Consider the following 18,627-nt stretch of genomic DNA (forward strand, 5'->3'; position numbering starts at 1 on the left):
GGCCTTCGATGTCGCTCCACGATACACGGGCCTCAGTTACATCGGGGAAGGGGCCTATGGAATGGTGTGGTACGTATTCGTCAGTCTGTGTTAGAGAGTTTTTTTTCGTTCATGGTGGCCGTGGTCCTTCCGCTACCTAAACCGCTACGGCACTGGATAATGTACGTAGCCTCGGCCTCGTAGGGTTGAAAGATAGTCCGCGCATGCAATTCCAATGAGCCCGCACCCGAACGAACGTGAGACCGTCTGAAACATGCATGCACAGATATAGGACTGTTTACATTGTAGAGCCAGGGAGCGGAGGCTGGGCCGGTGGGAGCTGGGCGTGGGTGAAATGATACTGTTGTCATTTAACATTTCGTGTCTACATCTATCGTGAGATTTGTTGGAGTGAGTGGGTAGGTCCATGATTGCTGAGGTGTTGGCTAGCTTGTATGTAGATAAGGCATGTTGCCCATGATTCAACCGTTTCGATGAATAGAGTAAAACCCCCAATTTTCGGCCAGCCTCCAAAATCCAGACACTTGTCACTAATCACAAGCCAGCAAATTCTACTGTCACAACACACGCATATCCTATCGTTTCACATACTGGCACACTTGTTCACCACAGCCTCAGGAAAGTGCCTGAGTCACCTCCTAAAATCCATCTAAAAATCCCAAATTTTGCCGTCAAAAATGCAGAATCGGCGCAACTTTTCCTAAGCGTGTGCGAATTGGGTCCTGTGTAAAGAATCAGGGTCGTCGAAAAAGCGCTTGAAATTGAAAAATTACTCTGTTCTGTTGCGAAATTTTTCGCTTATAAATCGCAAGCTCAGAGTGTTATGGTATCCTCAAAAACACAAAAGAAAAACAAAATCTCCGTACATGCCGATGCAGTGAATAAATGTACAGGGGCTGAATGCAAGTGCCGAGTCACCAAAATTCGGACACGAACGGGCGCCGCAACGTCCTCGATGCAACCTTGCGCCAACAAGGTATGTACTATGGTGCGTGCTCATACTGTATTTCAGCGGCCTTGTGTTCGTATTGACATTGAACGCGCAATAGTGCCAACTGCGCGTGTCCGAATTTTGGAGAGGCTGTCCGAAAATTGGGGAATTGACAAGGTGGTGATATCTGGAGATTTTTTGAAATTTTATGATGTACAGTACGCGCAATAGAAAACGCCTGACGAAAGTGCGTCCAAATTTCGTCCTAACGCTTTTAGCAAAGTCAATATTGGGAAAATGTAGTTTGATATATTTAACTTACATTGTTATAGATATAATTTTTAGAGTATTTTTTGAATTTAACAAATATTGCAGAAAAGCTTAAGTGTCTGAAATATGGGGGTTTTACCCTAGACCACTCTTACAAATATAAAGGTAGATTTAAGTGCATTCTCTCCTAGAACACTAGTTCATGAATAAAACAAGGCGTAAATCAAGTGTGAAATTCCGTGAAGACAGACGTAGTCTCCGCGGAACATATCCCAACAACCAGATACAGACCGATCTTTTGGTCATAAAGGTTTTACAAATAGCTGGCAGTCAAATCTTAGACAGTGTTCTGCTGTTATGGTTGAATTGTGGGGCTTGCTTTAATTTATGATGTTGGCTTTGATCAGTCTATTATTATGTTCGTTAAACTGTAACTGCACTGTGTGAGCCTGTGCTGTGGTGTAGTAATGTTTTTTAGACAGATTTCTGGATAGCTATTTTCTCAATCATGTCTATTTAAGGCAGGGAATAATTTTACTTCTCAAATTCGATTAGCAGTTTTAATCAAGGGGAAATATTTTAAACAAAGTTTTGTCCAGTCCTCTGTGAAAAAAACCTGTTACACACAAGAAATTTTGTGTAGCAGTCTTGTCAAAAATGCGTAGCAAATTGCGACCTTATACAGGTACCACAAAAATTATTCACTCCTAAGGTCCTCACATTTTATTAAATAGAAAAAGAAAGCAAGATGAAAAGAAAGAAGACTACCTGTATTTGGCCAGTAGCAAGAAGGTTGCATTGTGTGGTATACGGTACACAATATGCATAGTATTAAAGTTATCCATGCAGTGACGCTTTGTAAAACGGTGCGTAGCAGGGAGAAACTTTGTGTATTTATTGTAACTGTAGTTGTGCTCGGTTGTCACACAGGTTGGCTTCCTATAAATGACCTTGCCATCAATTTATGACTTGCTTTCGTTACCCTTTGAGATTGATCACCTCATTTATTCTTCCTGCTGATTCTGTGGCTGTCTCTCTTGTGTTGGATTATATTGTGAGGTGTGAAATATGGATTACTCTTATATATTGCTGGATTAATTGGTTCAAGATGTCACTGTCCCAATCATTTAAAGAGATAAACTGTGCTGTGTGGGAAGTGAGGTTCTGTACCAATCCAGGCTGCTATTTGAGGATATACAGTATGTAATTTCTGTGAGATACCAAGCATACAAAAAACAACAACAACAACAAAAAAAAAAACAACAAAGTCAGCCTCCTGCAGTGATCAGATCCATGCTACTGTCATTGAAGGCATAGGGAACTACCAATGTACCTGGTAATAATCGGGTGTTTGTAAAATTATGATACATGTGTAGAGACAGGGAACCACATTCAGCCCTTGAGATGCAGGGGACCTGTCCACTGGCAACCCTCTCCCATTGTGCAGGTGGCTCCCTGATGTATCAAGTACTGGAAATATCATTTTTTTTTTTTCGGTGTGATTAACTAAATTCGAGCTGAGCAGCTCGAAAACTTTTTTTTTTTGCAGGTTCTTGAAATTATGCTTTGCAGGTGCTTTAATACTCGTATGCTTCTAATTTGAGAAAAAAGAAAGAAAGAATTTGATTTTATATTTTACCGTGCATGAAAATTTATGGATTTTGCTGCAGATCTCATGATTGCTGTCGTCCATACAAAAATATACCTATTTGAAGTTTTCACAAAGAAGGGGAAAAGTGCATCTACAGCATTGATAAGCATTGTTGAATGTGATCACTAAACTGCCACATTGCACATCATGTACATACAGTGTACTCACCTACACTGTACCAGTAAGTGGGCCTACTTGATTTGTGTAATTGGGGGGGGGGGGGGGGGAATGCTAGAACACAAAATCCTGTGTACCATGACCCCACTTGAAATGCTGTTAGTTCAGGAAAGGATAGATACCACAGTGTATAAAGATACCTACAGTTTTAGCATGTAGGTACTGTAACACAGTGAAGTTTGCAATTGTTCAAGTAGCACACTCAATATGTGCTCAAAATACAGCTGTAGGACAAGTTTGCCACCTGCTACTAGTCTGTGTTTCTTTAGCACAAAATGTTACATTAACAGAGATTGGACTGATGCACTGGCTTCCTGTCACACACGTCCACAAAGTGCAAACTGTTACAAGTTTGAGCTGGCTTTCTTTCCCCTGCTATTGTCTGTTGCAACACATGATATTCTAATAGCTACATGTACTGTTAGAAGCAAAGTGTTTGATCCGTACGTACATTGTACATTAAAGTTACACCAATTCTGTCAGAAGTGCATTTCTGTATTCTCCTGTCGTATTGTCTCCTGGAAAAGGGTCTTTTCATGCAGCAGTAATGGAGAATGAATACAAAAATCTACACTCGGTAGCACCAGCAGTAGTGCATTCATTCAAATGTTAAGTTCAACAGTGCATAAAAAAAGAAGGGGGAAAAAACAACAACAACATTACAACATTCCATTCACTGTCAGGCAGTGACATTCTACAAATGGTTTCCACATTTGAGCTGTCTGAAACGAGCAACCAGGAAATGTCATTGCCAAGGTTACACAGGATGATGGAAGTGTGGCTACAAGGAACAATGGTAATCCTGTCAGCCAGAAAGAAAAAAAATATTTGGCAAACATAGCAAACTTGGTATTCAAGGAAGTGGCTGTACTGGTTGTATGCAAAAAGAAAAAAAAATTAAGAAAAAAAAAGTTGCTTATTGTTTTGCAAAGCCAGCACCCATGGGCTCAAATACAAACAAATAATGGAATGAAGAAACACAAGACCAAACATGAATCCCAAAGAGAAATATGAACTTTAATTTCCTTGACTGTGTCATCAGTAAGAGAATCGATACGTGTAGATGTAGCATTTATAATTTTTTTATTTTGTTGAAAGGTAACTGCAACCAATACAAACTCTTAGGTGCGAACAAGAGAGAGAGAGAGCTGTGAAAATGAAGGATAAATTTTTGCTTTCCTGTATGAAACATGAAAACTGAATGGTAAAATTGTGATAGAAACACACAGTCTCATCAAATAATAGAAATGCGATTTCTAGAGCTCAATGAATTGAACTTGCCTTGGACACTTTAGATTTAATCCAAGCCTCCCAAGGTAATGTGTATATGTGTATTCAGCAAGGTTACTCATAACACGATTCAGATGCAGCATGTGTTTTGAAAGCAGAATGATTCCGTCAATACCAATCACATTGCATTGTGACATACAAATGTACATAGGCCTATACTAAATATCCGATTGAGACGGAGTGGGGAGAATTATGATAGCAGCTAAAAGTCCCTATAGAAATTTATGTCTAAATGAAATCAACTTCATAAAATCAATGCCATTTATTCCAGTCTGTTTTCCTGTCTGCTGAAGATTATATTGGTGGATGTTTCCTGCAAATGATCTGTTTCTCTCCTGAACAAAATCTGTGAGGTCTCCATACACTTAAGTTTTTATGTCCAGAAAGCGGAGCCAGTACAAGATTGTAGAGCATGAGAACAGAGTTAGGTCAGACTCACAATTATCACTGATGCATATCTCAGCTATACATTTGAATATGACAGTTTCATCAGTAATGGTAATTCATTTTCTGAACGAGCCAAAGTAGACCATAATTGTTTTTATTTTCCAGTTACACACGTAAGTACTGATACTGGTTTTACCATGTGATCATACAGAATTTTAGAGCCAGTGTGGATTGATAGTCATAGTCCTCAGACCTTTTTGGTACTTTAATATTCATACATGTACATTTTATATGAGCTGAAATTTGCGCATACGAATATTTTAGTGAATTGCTACATACAGATATTTCAGTGAATTGCTACCTGTCGAACATTTTCATGTGCTGTTAATTTTAGGTCTAGTTATTGCTACTTCACCTATCATAAAATAGATAATGAGTTATAAAGCGACAGTGCTAATACTGACTGTTTTTACTTGATGACTCCCAGTACATTTCAAAACAAGTGACGTGTCTTCTTCATTCAAAGTACTGTTTGATACTACAAGCTGCATATTGTTATGCCTCAGATATTGCTACGTAATTGCTCACACAGCGTGCTCGTACAGTAGTAGCTGCATGCAATTTCATGAGCTGATAATATAAGATTAACAAGCCAAAAGTTTTACCTTCAACATTGCATGGATGCAGTGTAGGTATTGCCTACATGTAATACACAATAAGTAGTCAGCAACTCTATCAAGGACAGTTCTTGACTGCAAATCAACCTCTCGATAATCTGTCCTTTAATGTCATGATTCATGGAAAACTATGAACAGGAAATGTGTGGTTTATAGAGCATTGTATTCTTTTGTACACATGCATGTGCAATGTTCACAGGCTATGTACTAAAGAAAGATTTACCATAGAACACATTCTTACATTTATCGCGATTATATGCTATCATTATGCTATGCAAATACAACTGTATGTGCTTGGACAAAGGATTCCGCAAGTGACTAACAAACAAGCAAACAAACAGACTTAAAGCCATCTGTACAGTATGTACATGTACAGTGTACAACTGTATATCAGCATTGTCAACAATGACTGGACAACGCCCAGCTCATTCCGCGCAAAGCATGAACTGCCAATCCAATGCTGCTAGACCTCAGATGTCTCTCGATGTAATTTTTCATTTCATGTAAACACCATCTAAAAAGATAGAAAAATATTTTGAACAGTTTAAGACCTTATTTGTCAGGTAGCGGGGGCTATTCATTTGTGTTACAGGAGGATTGTTCAGACTTGTTTGTTTTTTTGTGTGTTTTGATGGGAATATCAAGAATCCTGCGGTCATTTCTGATTTCTGTTGAGGTACATCACATCTGTACATGTACGCGTATAAGTTCTATTGATTATGCCTAGAAGATGGACAGGGAAGTGTACTAGTACATGTATGATGGATGAGCTACACTGTATGTAGATGACCTTTAAGTCTTTCATGAATTGATGTGTATATGGCAGCATGCTTTCTAGATCAGAACATTGCCCAGTCCCTGAATGTTATGGCCAGAGAGGTAAAACGCAGGCCTCTTTTTATTTTATTTTCTTTTTTTAAGCATGAGGAGTCTAACACTTGTCCACTCTGTGAATTCCATAGTGCATATCCTCTTCATACCATGCTGAGGTGATAGGCAAGAGTGATCTACAAACGTACCTTATGTATGATTTTACTATGATACACAGTATAGCGCAGCCATCAGTATGCAAATACGATACATCAACATGTACACAGCAGCGCCGTAAAATCAGAAAGTACCAAAATTAACTTTTATCTGACTTTTGTAGCCTCAGAGTTAAGTGTTCTAGGTTGTGAAATGTTTTGGGTTTGTTTGTGTAAGAATGAAAATAATAATGATAAACTGTACAAGGTGGTGCAAAACTGCACTAGTGCTTTGCGCTAGCTTGCAATTGCCGGAGTATATGTATGCAGTGGCTTCAGATCAGAAAAATAGTATTAAGAAAGATATCAAACAGTAAGGACCTCCTGCATCACCTCTCTCTAAAAATTGGAACAAGAAACTTTTTTTTTTTTTTACTTGGCCTTATGTACAGTTCTGCCTATTAAACACAGTATAAATGAATTTAAGCACTATGTTCTAGGAAAAGTATACAGTGTATAATGCCTATGATAGTTCTCGAATGTCATAGAAAGTATAACTTGTATGCACACAGTGTATAGTGTGTATTTCTGTCACATGAATCAATGGTTTTGTGAGTTTTGTGCTTTATGACCATACAATGTACCTTCCTGGGCAGTCATTTAATAGCATATGGAAAGGATCAGTGGAACTCCAGAGAGCAATCTGAGCTGGGCCAGCAGCAGGCTTCCTGCTCACACTTCCTGTAGCTACCACAGGTCTTGGGTATCCACAGGCACATCAGATGTAGCTCTACCAAGTCGTACATTAGGTGCATTCACGTTGGAATTACCGTGGTACTCTGTTAAAGTAGTGCTGTAATTTGTTGGCGCTGTTCTCACTGGATAAATACCATTGTGATAGATACCACTGTAATTCACTTGGTACCCATCTCACGCATGATTATATTTTGTGAATCACTGTGCATCTCATATGAGGAGAAGACAGGTTGTGTGTCAGGCCACTTGAGAAATATGCCACTGTGCGATCGGTAGTATTTTGAGTCGTAATTCACACTCAAATCTCGCATATAGTACTTTGTGCGAAGTTTGAATTACCACCGTAAATACTACATACTGTACTGTACAGTATGTTGCAATGTATTTCGTTAGGTATTTTGTGGTGTATTTGCATTCACATTATGAACTACTGTATACGCCATATATTTAGCGAGTCTAGATTTTCGCGAATCAGGACTTCCCAACGATTTTGCGAGTGGTTAGATTCGCGATTGTGGAGTCCTGTACTGAACGGAGAAATGTATGCGTGTGGGTCACATTCATTTCGGGATCAGAGTCATTATTTTCGCGTGTCTTTAATTTTGCGAATAGCACTTGACTCGCAAAATTCGCGAAAATAAAAACCTCGTGAAATATTCGGCTTTGTTATACAGTACATGTGGTGTACCACGGTGTTTCACTGTCAATCCGAATGAACCTAGAAGATAGATGTGCATGCCACAGGATGTGGAGAGTGGTTCAGACTGATGGGGCTGGGCACAGGTATGAGATTTTGCCCGAGGGTCTCAGAAACATGGATACACTTGGGTGGCTTTCTTTTATGTAATTATGTGAATGATAATCTTAGCCAGATCAAGCAACTGAAACTACATGTATATTTGTTAACAGTCGTTCCATGAAAATGTTTGTAATTGATGTCGTGTAAAGCTGTAGTGATACTGATTAGTTCGCAGTTTTCATGTGGCAATATCCTCTGTGCAACAATTTAAAAGACCTCTCAGCACGTATGGTGCTTGAATTAACTCACATTGGTGGTACATGTACAGTAGAAAAGTAACTTTTGAAAATAAAGATCCCATTTTGTACACTGATGAATTACGATCCCCTAAGTCAGAAGAGTTGGAAGATGCGGAAGTATGAAATAATTACAGAAAGTGAAAGAAAATCTTCCAGACTCGTTTTTTTTTTTTTTTTTTTTTTTTCAAATATGATACTCATCTGCATTTAGGCCAATGAGTTCTGTTAATTACTAATTACATGTACCAAAGCACAGACCCTTTCAGCAAGTCAGGCTCAACAAAGGAATAAAAAATGGAGACATGCAGGTCATAATGTATAATTGCCTGATGAGACCTTAGCCCTGTTTCATAAAGCTGTTTGTAAAGTTACAAACAACTTACTTATGAGCAACTAGTGATCAATTCTGATGTGCTATACTATCAGAATTTCCATAATTCAGCACAATAACTGATTACCAGTCGCTCGTAAGTTGTTGGTAACTTTACAAACAGCTTTATGAAACACCCCTACTTGTACTCAGTATTCAATTTGTATAATGACAGCAGATAGTGTCACCAAAGTACATCCATGTACATTTTGCTTTGCAAGTTTAGGTTTCTATGCTGTGTGTGTACAAGGTATATTCAGCACAATAAAACGGATTGAAAAATCCTGCAGTCTCATTGGTCGGGAGCTGTGCAGCAATTTTCACTGGTAGCACATTCAATATCAAATCATTGCAATCACTGGCGATAGACCGTGTAAATGTGCTATCGCGCACTTGTAGCAAAAGAGTTTGGGCACTTCTCAAGTGTTCACACACTTGGCAAGAAATACATTGTAGCTGTGCGTCCCATGACAGCAAGTAGCACGAGTTTGCACACTTAGCAAGCATTCGTCCACTTTTAAAGCATAAATCAAATGATGCACATGTTATCTTGTGCCCCAGAAGGAATAATGTGCATGAGGCAACTATGGAATCTAGCTTAAACCCACTCCGTTGCACCTTGTGGGTTAAACAAATACATAGTTTCCTCATGCACACAATTCCTACTGACGCACTCAAGACTCCTGCGTAATTTTAAATAGTAGGATATATGCTAGTGCCACCAGTTGCTTCAAACACAGAGTTTAGCCAGTAAATGAAACCTCAGGATGCTGAAGCATACACTTTGGGCCGGATGCATAAACATTAGCAATTGCTTGTGCTAGCCTTTTACTCGAATCCGTATGCATAAAAACAAGCAATTGCTTGTGAGCAGAAGCTTTTGCTAGCAAGCACAAGCAATTGCTTAGAGACCAATCATTTGCTTAAAAATGTATGCATAAAACATACCTTTTACTAGTTCTTGCTAGCAATTGCTTACGCTTTTCCAAGCTCTGTAAAATGAGCTTGAGCTTTTGCTTATCTGGAACGTTCCCTTCGTATGATTTTCATATTCATGAAAGAAAGACCACACTTGTGAAGGAGTAGTATAAATCTACAAGAAATTACTCATAAGTAGAGTAAGAAATTTTTCATTTCAACAACGGGAATGTCCAGTGGTTAGCATGCAAAATGTGATGAAAAACATGTAGGATGTCTGACTTTGGTGGAGAGCAAGGAGACCTATCTCCACGTGCGATCTGGCAGATCCGGGCAATTGCAAGCAGTGATGGGAATCAGCCAGTAATGCATGAGTGTGTGTGCATTTATGAGTGTCGCGTCATAGCTCTTCTGCTATGTCAGGAAATGTTTCCGCACACACATGCCCTTTCAAATACCTGCTGCCACACTCGCCTTTGTTCTTGTGTTCGCACAGGCGTGACGTCCCTTTTGTTGAAAACGCAAGCAATTGGTTGTGCGGGACAAGCAAAAGGTATAAGCACCAGCAAAAGGTTAAATGCATATATGGATTTAAGCAATTGCTTGAGCTAGACCTTTTGCTAGACGAGCTTGTGCTTTTGCTTGAAGCAATTGCTTACAAGCAATTGCTTGTTTTATGCATTCGGCCCAATGTGACTTTTGCGCATCACAGAATCCTCTTTTTCATTTAACTTCTTCAAAGTTAAATTGTCGTTGCTCTAGGAGCAAATTAGTGATCAGACAACAGCAGTAATTAATGCGTGTGTTGACAACAGTAAAGGTTGTACTCAAATTTCAGCACATACAGTGTATCTGAGTGTGAGATATATGGTTTCATGCTTTGTAGGTTCTAGTACACTGTCCAGAGAATGGGTTGACAGTGTGTTGTTGTTGTGACCGTTGCATATACGCCTCAAGCAAGAGAGAAACAATGACTTGTGTTGGCAACAAATTGATTAGATTGTCCATCCACACTCCTCCTATCCTGCCTTCTCTCTCTGTTCCTTTTGTCCTTATCATTTGTGAAGTCCCCAAGAAGATTGAACCATAATATGTACAATGCCATATTAATTCCCATGCTTTTATAACTTTTTTCTTTTAATATGTAATGCAAGGGAGGAAAAGATGACAATTTGGAGGAATTTCGTATTTCATTGCTTTTGCAAAGACGAAATTGACTCCTTGTCTAAAATACAGTCCTCCAACCATCTATTCTTGCAGGAGAATGGAATGGAAGGTGACTGTGGATGTATATTTCCAGCCTTCCTTTTAAAGCTGCTTGCTCACAAGACTAGTGTCGAGTGACATACAATTGTATGTACATACACTTAAAGGGATGGTGATATAGTTATGGTTGAGATGGGGAATTCACATTTTGTTTCCTTTTTTCTTTTTCTTTTTGCAAGATAATCACATATTAAATATTCTAAGATTAATTCAAAAATTTATTTGATGGAATTCAGTTTTGAAATGGCAGAAATGTCCAGAAGCAAAGTATTGCATAAACAAGGTGGTCCTAGTAAAAGGTGGGTCCCACCTTTAATTAGAAAGACCTCTTTGGTTTTGGATAACTCAGTAATTTCAAAACCAATTTTCATTAAATAAATTTTGAATTCCAGTTAGAATTGTATGCTCTTTCACATTTCATAAGAGGTTTCTCATTATCTCTCTAGAAAAGTTGGAAACCTGAGCCCTCATCTCAACTCAAACTATGCCATCCCTTTAAATGCATATCATTACACTGTATGTACCGTGCATTCTGTAGAAAGAAATCACTGCTGACTGATATTTGAAGCTGGTCTATGCTCAGCTTTGGTTGATCCATTCCATGCTGGATGGAAGAACTTCCCAGAAAGCAAAACATATGCCTGCGATGGATATTTTGAATATCAACACAAAGCCATTGTTTTATGGCTCTTTTCTTCCTGGTCAGGGAGCTGCATTTTTTATTCCATTGTTTTGAAAGAAAACTGTTTTATTTTATTATCCATTTGCTCAAAGGGTTTCATTCATTATTGCTGTGATCAATAAATTGTCAGAATGGGGCTTCATACAGCATGGAACATATTGCTGAGAATATCATGAAGTGCAATTGACTTGTTGCTGATGACTGGATGATCAAAAAAAAAAAAAAAATTCTTCCCCAACCAGATCATAGTCTATCTGTGGAAATTAAAGATTGAGAGATGCTTGTAGCTCTTTGTATCTATAGGCACATCTGTAGAATATAAAATTCTTTTTAGGTGGGCTACTAATTCCACCCACTACAGGTGTCATTTGAGGTGATTGAAAATCAAAAACATTCTAGTGATCTTTTCGGCCCTCTATCATCATCACATCATATCATTTTGACAGTGTAGTGATACCAACGTGAGAATCCTTTCATTTTAATTCATAATTTCCCATTCTTATGAATTATCGTTGAGATTCTGTTCTGTCTCTCTTATCTGTATTTTGTTTCTCTCAGTATATCCAGTAATACATATTTTCCATTTATGACAGGAGGTATTAAAAGAGGTATAGCATATTTAATAATCTCTGAATTAAAACTTTCCCTGGATTAATTTAGGATTAATTATCCAATGTGGCTCAACCTACGATTTGAATTCTTCTCCATATATTCTCCATAATACTGATATCCTGTGAGATCCCTCTTTTAAAACTGTGGAAAACAATTTGGCTTTTTCCCCTTGAGGTGCAGTGAATCAATTTACTCTTCATCTACACCGTAATACTCTGTTGATCTTCATCTTCAATGGTTGCTGCTCAATGTGCAGAATCCTGCATATTTCATCATGCAAGCTCGTCTTGGCACGAGCTCTCTGCTGGCCTTAATTTATGGCGCTGTTGCATAAATATTTAGACAACTGCAGTGATCTGGTTAGCTGAACATGGGAAGTAATTGAATCTCCTCTGATGCTAGTTTCTGTAGGCCATTCTGCACGGGCTTGTCTGTGAATGTAGAATTCATCCCATGGGCAATGATTTGTGGACAAAAGTCTTTTAAAATTCTTTTACAGGTCTACGAATTGTACATGGATGATCTTATGTCCTCAACAGTACAGCGAACATTGAATGATGATCAAGTACAATTGTACATCTGATGTATCACGTGTTACCCTGGGGTACCGTAGTATCGCGGGGTACCATGTTGTGTAGCTCCACCTCACGTCCACTCGAGGACAGCCGCAGAGAAGTGCATGCACTGTGTGTGCGTGTACATATAGCCATTCCCATGCCACTGCATGTTATACTACGCATGCATGGCACGCTGTGCTAGCAATAGCGCTAGCGTGTGCTTCAGTGCAGTGCAGTGCAATGCAGTACAGTGGCTAGCGCGCGCAAGCTCCAGCACCAAAATAATTTCCACTCTTTGGCAACCCAGGGTACAACCTTTTTTTAAAAAAAATGAATAATTCAACAAAATGGCTGATTTTTATTGGTACCCCGGGATACCATTTATGTCATTATTTGTATGCTCGTTTAACAGTTAAAGCTGAAGTACACCTGTATGTTGCATTCTTGTACAATGAAATTGATCGACATATCAAACACATTGCTGCCATGCTATTAAAAGCGCAGTGTGATTTAGAATGAAAATGCACAGCTAGAAGATGAGATCTAAGTGTACACCATGAAAATCAGATCTTTTTGATTGAAGTATAGACTTGTCAGGAGTATATGTGACCCTGCATCACAAAACCAACAAAAAGTCGCCACACATGGATTTTCAGTTAAGGGCAGATTCTGAAAGAACAGACTAAGTCTTAAAATGATGTATAACTCAACTGAAATGGACTCCCCTATAAACCTATCTAAATACTGGAAAGAAAGCACACACTCTGGAAAAGTGTGAACTGAGAAAAGAGGCTCTGAAGTACAGGGTCTATTCAAGTGCTTAATCTTTACCAAACTGTGCTAGCTGTCTGATGAAAAGGACAAAAACGCAGGATATAAACCACCGGAGCAACAACAATGACAGAATTATCAGATTAAGCTGAAATTAGGCGTGCTCTTTTAACATATACTGTCCATACTTTTAAAGCAGTAGCATATTATCCATTCAAAAGTTATTAGACTTGAAAGTGAAAAGTGTGAAAAGGATTTCAAAAAGTGAAAAGGGGCCTCTAAGTCATACCTGATCATTCTTCTCCCCCCCCCCCCCCCCCCCCCCCCCCCGGGTTGTAGAAAAAGTGATGAAAACACACTTTCCCATTCATGTTATGATCCAGAACTAAAGAATATTGTAGAAGAAGGATAGCTCTTTCAGAAAATATGAAAAACTCAACATTGATCGGTGGACCCATTTCACCTTTTTTGAGTCCTCACGTAAAATCAAGGGCTGCTACTTTTTGCTCGTTTTGTGATGCACGGTCACATATGGAGTACGTTCTGTGTTGCATCATTTTGTGCATCCTGGAGTTTATGCAGTTATACATAAATTTCTATATTAACTTAGATCTTTATCAGGTAACTTTCTACAAGTGTAGCTGTTTGTTTGAATTAATTTGTCAAATGGAAGAATAAAATATTCCATTTCCAATACGTTTCTTTTGGTATTTGTCATGAAATTTATAACATTGATCTCAGTTCATAGTTTATTTCAGTAATTTGTTGTGTTATTATGCTTATTCATATGTTACGGATATATGCTGGAAATGAAATAAACGAAATAAAGGAAATGGAAAAGGAAATCGTCATCAATTGGTGTCTACAAAAACAGTTAAGGCAGTGTTTAGTGCAGAAGGGGACTGTAACATACTTTGATTTAGATTTTGATTTTATATCTGTATGTACACGTATGAAAATTTTTTCAATTTTAATAGAAATGTCCTAAATACGATCAACAGAATCTTTTTTTTTATATTTAAGCAAAATCTAATATTTCTTACTTTGAACAAACATACGTAAAGGCATACTTTTGAGTTTGTTGACACACACAAAAAAACCCCCAACAAAATGAAATAGTTAAGGAAGCAGTTTGTTCGAAAGGCATAAAGCATAATCTTTTTTTTTATTGGTTGTGTGTGTAGAAGTCTTGTTTGGATTCATTGAAAAGGAAAATTATGCAAACTGGAAATTAGCCATGGATTGCAGGTCTTCTTGACGATCTTCTTCCTCCATTTTGTGACCTTAGCCCTCATGAAAATGCAATTAAAACTGGCCATATTGAAAGGTGCATGTGCGTGCTGAAGCCAAAATTGTGAATACCGCAGCGTAATCATGCTTTATTATGTCTGTAGGTCTACCACACCAATTGTATCATAGCACCCCCAGGGATAGCTAGCAAATGATAATGATTGAACACCCTTCGTATGTGGTTTTGAGTAACTGTTCACAGTATGCTTGAAGATGAGCTGTACCCAGCAAATTATGTTATACAGCCATCATTATATTACACCCTTCCCTTTCCTAAAATGATGTACATGTATGATTGTCAGAATGGATCGAGTGATGCACATTGCAGTGTTGGTGATACTGTAGGAATTGAATGTTGAAATAATTGGGTTCTAAAAAAAATACCTCCACCATTGGTCATGCATGCACAACACAAATAGCATTTATCCATGGATGCATGGGCTGAAGATCTTTCAGAATATTTTCTATGACCAGTTGAGATCCTCATGTCATTGATCTACATTCAATATTCAGGCAAGAGTTCATTCAGTGAAGAAAAAAAAAATAAAAAAAGGAGTTGTCCAAAGAAAAAAAAAAGAGGAAAAAAAAGGGGCACTGTTTGTGCATGTACAGTAGACTTTTTCCCATTGGACTTGTGTAAGACTTTTATGCAAGAAACGGACAGCCAGGAATTATTGTATGCTGTTAGATAATGCCTGCAAGGACACCCACTCTTTATTCAGGGAAGAGGAAAAAAAAGTGGTGACTGAAAGAGAGAAATTATATGATTTGATGATGGCTTAAATGCTATAAATCTAATAATGTGGATGGGAGTCAAGCAGACTTTGAAGACACTACAGACTTCAGGTTTGTGGGCAAGGCCTGTGGGATAACCATTGAAAGTCATGAAAGAGAGATTACTGTACATCAAAGGCACTGTATGCTGGGAAGGTTAGGTGGGGCTGCGGTCGAATGGAGGATAGATGTTGGGCAGCATTGTTGGCAGGGAACTAGGGGGAGAGAGTTACAAAAAGGAGAGATCGCGTTTTGTAACTACTGTAAGCAAAGAAGATAGAAAAAAAATGAATGTTAGACATACAGGATGGGTGAAGAGAAAGAATGTGAGAGAGGAGAAGGAGGAGGAGGAGGAGGGAGAGAGAAAAAAGAAACAAATTACAGGGAAATTCCACCCTAATTATCATGTTGCTTTGTATGAAAACAGATGAATTAGGGAAGCACATGTAGATGAGTGAAAATTTGGAGAAAACGGAACAAACAGTTGTGAACTTAAAGTTAGGAGAGTATCAAAGGCAAATTGGCAACTCTGTGACATGGTTTTAAGCAGCTCTCCTTTTGCTTTATAAAATACAAAAGTTGGGTAATTTTCATTGTTCTCAAATATTTTGGCATCTGGACAGAACACACATCGTGTGTCTGTTGAGGAGGGCATGCAAAAATGTGTTTGTTATATACTGAGAACAGGTTTGGAAAAAAAAATGTCTATGGAGAAAAATGTAAACTGCTGAATTTTTTAGTACAAACTAGTTTGAGAGCTGCTCAACACCTTTACATCACACAGGATTACCAATTTGTCTTTTAAAATCTGTAAACTGAATCAGTTCATAACTTTTTTAGTGTGTCTGATTCACTTCCCAAATTTTTCACAGATTAACTTCTCTGATTTTTCTGTTTTCTTGCAAAGCGATATATTTTGATAGTAGGATGGACTTTCCCTTTAAGATGAGACAAGTTTAAATCACGGAAGTGCTGTGTGCATGATATCAAATTTGCTTTCAAGCACAGTAAAGTGGGGTTGATTTTTAATTTATGAGCATAAGAGTATATGGCCCCACTTGTGCATCAAAACATGTCTTGGTCAATTTTTCCCAGAAATTAATTTTGTTCTTGTTGTGTGTTTCTTTTCCTGTAATACAGTATATTTGCTCTCTGCATCAAGAGGTTCTCTGGTTTCATCATGATTGTCCACAAATAGTGCATAAAGCCAAATTGATGACTAACTATAAAAGCCTGCAACTAAACTGGATTTTCTAATTTCTGCATGACTTTAGTCTGATACTTGGGTGGGTCATTTTGTGTTTTCTGTTGAATGTCAGGAAAGAATGCTGATTTGTACATTTATGAGAATACATGTATGGATCTGGATCTGAATCACTTTCTAAATTGCAACCATGTCTATGCACAAACTGAGGTATGTATTTTGATAATGAATGTTTCTGTGACAGATATATGGCGCCATACAAATGCTGTGGATCATCATCATCATCATAATTGTGGTGTGTGCATCACTAGTCGTAATGACATTTTGATAACTCATCATTGAACTTGCCACCAGTTGTTCTTATTAGTCTCTGCCCGCTGTGCAAATGCTATGTGATCCTGTATCAGGTAGGCCTATATGTAATTATGATGTGACTAATTTTAGCAGTGTCTTGATGTTCCATGGTCAGTTTGCTTTATGAATATCTTTGTCATAGACATGAGTATGTGAAAGAAAAATCACTATTTTTTTTTTTTTTAAATGCACCGGCTGGTCTGTCCTAATAGAAGAGTTTGATCTTGGAATGACTTAAGTGCCATTTTTAAACATTTTAGATTAAGTACATCATAAGATAGAGCAAGAGAGGCGACTTCTATTATAATGAAGTCCTCGGACCAGCATTTTTTTTTTTTTTTTAATACAGCGTATCAAAATTTTGTTATAGCAGAACAATAAAGTATATAGACATCATATAGCAAAATAATTTTGGGACTTGAATCTTACTTCATTGTATTAACATAAAGTTTGGTTTATATCTGTGTTTGTTAGAACTGGAGAACGGTACACTGTATAAAACCTTGCCTGTGATATCTCACTTGTTGCATAGCATGGAATATTCTTGAAATTATGAGTAGAAATATCATTTTTTTCTCATTTTTTGTTTTTATTTTGCAGCAGCTTTGATTTAAAATATCTCACATTAACAAGATGGAATTCACTCGTTTTGCTATCATACAATGTACAATTGTACTCTTCATATCTATCACTTGCTCTGTCTGCTACATGTACAACTATGTAGTACCAGTGCAAGACAAACATGTCCTCCCCAAGACAGCCATGTCGAAATGCAGTGAATGCAACGGCTGCCTGAAAGCACCGTCTGTGAGGCTTTATTAATAGGCAGAGTGTACCATGGATTTGCGACTTGCTAGGAGTGTTTTTGAAAATTCTTAGTAAAAGAAACATTTCCTGCGAGGCAGTAAAGAAACATACAAAGGCAAGAGTTGCAAAGGAAGCTGCATTCATTTTTGCCAGAATAGGGCCCTGTTGATACAAGCAAACAAATTGAGTTTATCGAGCGCAAGACCTACTTTTACAAAGAAGTCTTGACCCGTTTAGAAGCCAGCCTCTATTGAGAAGATCCATCTCGATGCAGTGCAGCCATTCACAAGTCCGTCACTCATTCAGAGCAGGACTTTGAATCAGGAAAGAATGAAATGAGGCATAGAGGTCGCTCATGCGCTGCTCGTCCGTGCACAGTGTACGTGCCTGCATGTACGTGAGTCGCCGGCGGGTGGAGCTTGTCTGAGGGAACTTGTTATGGATGGTACTGAAGATGTGACTTGTTAATGTTCAACTATCTGCAAGTGCATTTAAAGATAACTAGCAGAGGGTGGAATGTGAAAAATGTTTAATGTACCCGCTGTGATGCACGCACGGTAAAGTGCAGTAGGGTACAGTGTACATAGTACGGCGTTCTCATGCACCCTTTAAAAAAAAATGTCATGTAATCTGACATGGTGCCACCTTTTCCCTCCCTTATCATCAAAGTATATTGAGATTTTTGATTTCACCAGTAGAAATGACAATACTGCTTGAAATGATAAGTAGCAATATTGTCAAGGATGTTAACAGGAGCAGCAGTATCAACATTATTGTTATCATCATCATCATCAGCAGCACCATTGTTGTCATAGCAACATTATTATTTTGATCAAGCTTTATTTACTACTACCACATTTTTCAGCAAGTACCAATGAGT

General features: G+C 38.1%; 1 protein-coding gene across 2 annotated transcripts in view; it reads left to right on the plus strand.

Annotated features, from left to right (window-relative positions):
• The first annotated feature begins 6 nt into the window (after positions 1–6).
• Positions 7–18,627, plus strand: part of LOC139714223 (mitogen-activated protein kinase 3-like) — a 52,228-nt gene continuing 33,607 nt past the window's right edge. For both annotated transcript variants that reach the window (XM_071625939.1, XM_071625936.1), the window contains exon 1: positions 7–69. In XM_071625939.1, coding sequence (XP_071482040.1) covers positions 62–69 — 8 coding nt within the window. In that variant the 5' untranslated portion in view covers positions 7–61. The remainder of the gene's footprint in view (positions 70–18,627) is intronic.

Source organism: Diadema antillarum, unplaced genomic scaffold, assembly GCF_040938485.1.
Source record: "Diadema antillarum isolate AM-2024a unplaced genomic scaffold, OU_Dant_1.0 seq00002196_RagTag, whole genome shotgun sequence".
Taxonomy (NCBI): domain Eukaryota; kingdom Metazoa; phylum Echinodermata; class Echinoidea; order Diadematoida; family Diadematidae; genus Diadema; species Diadema antillarum.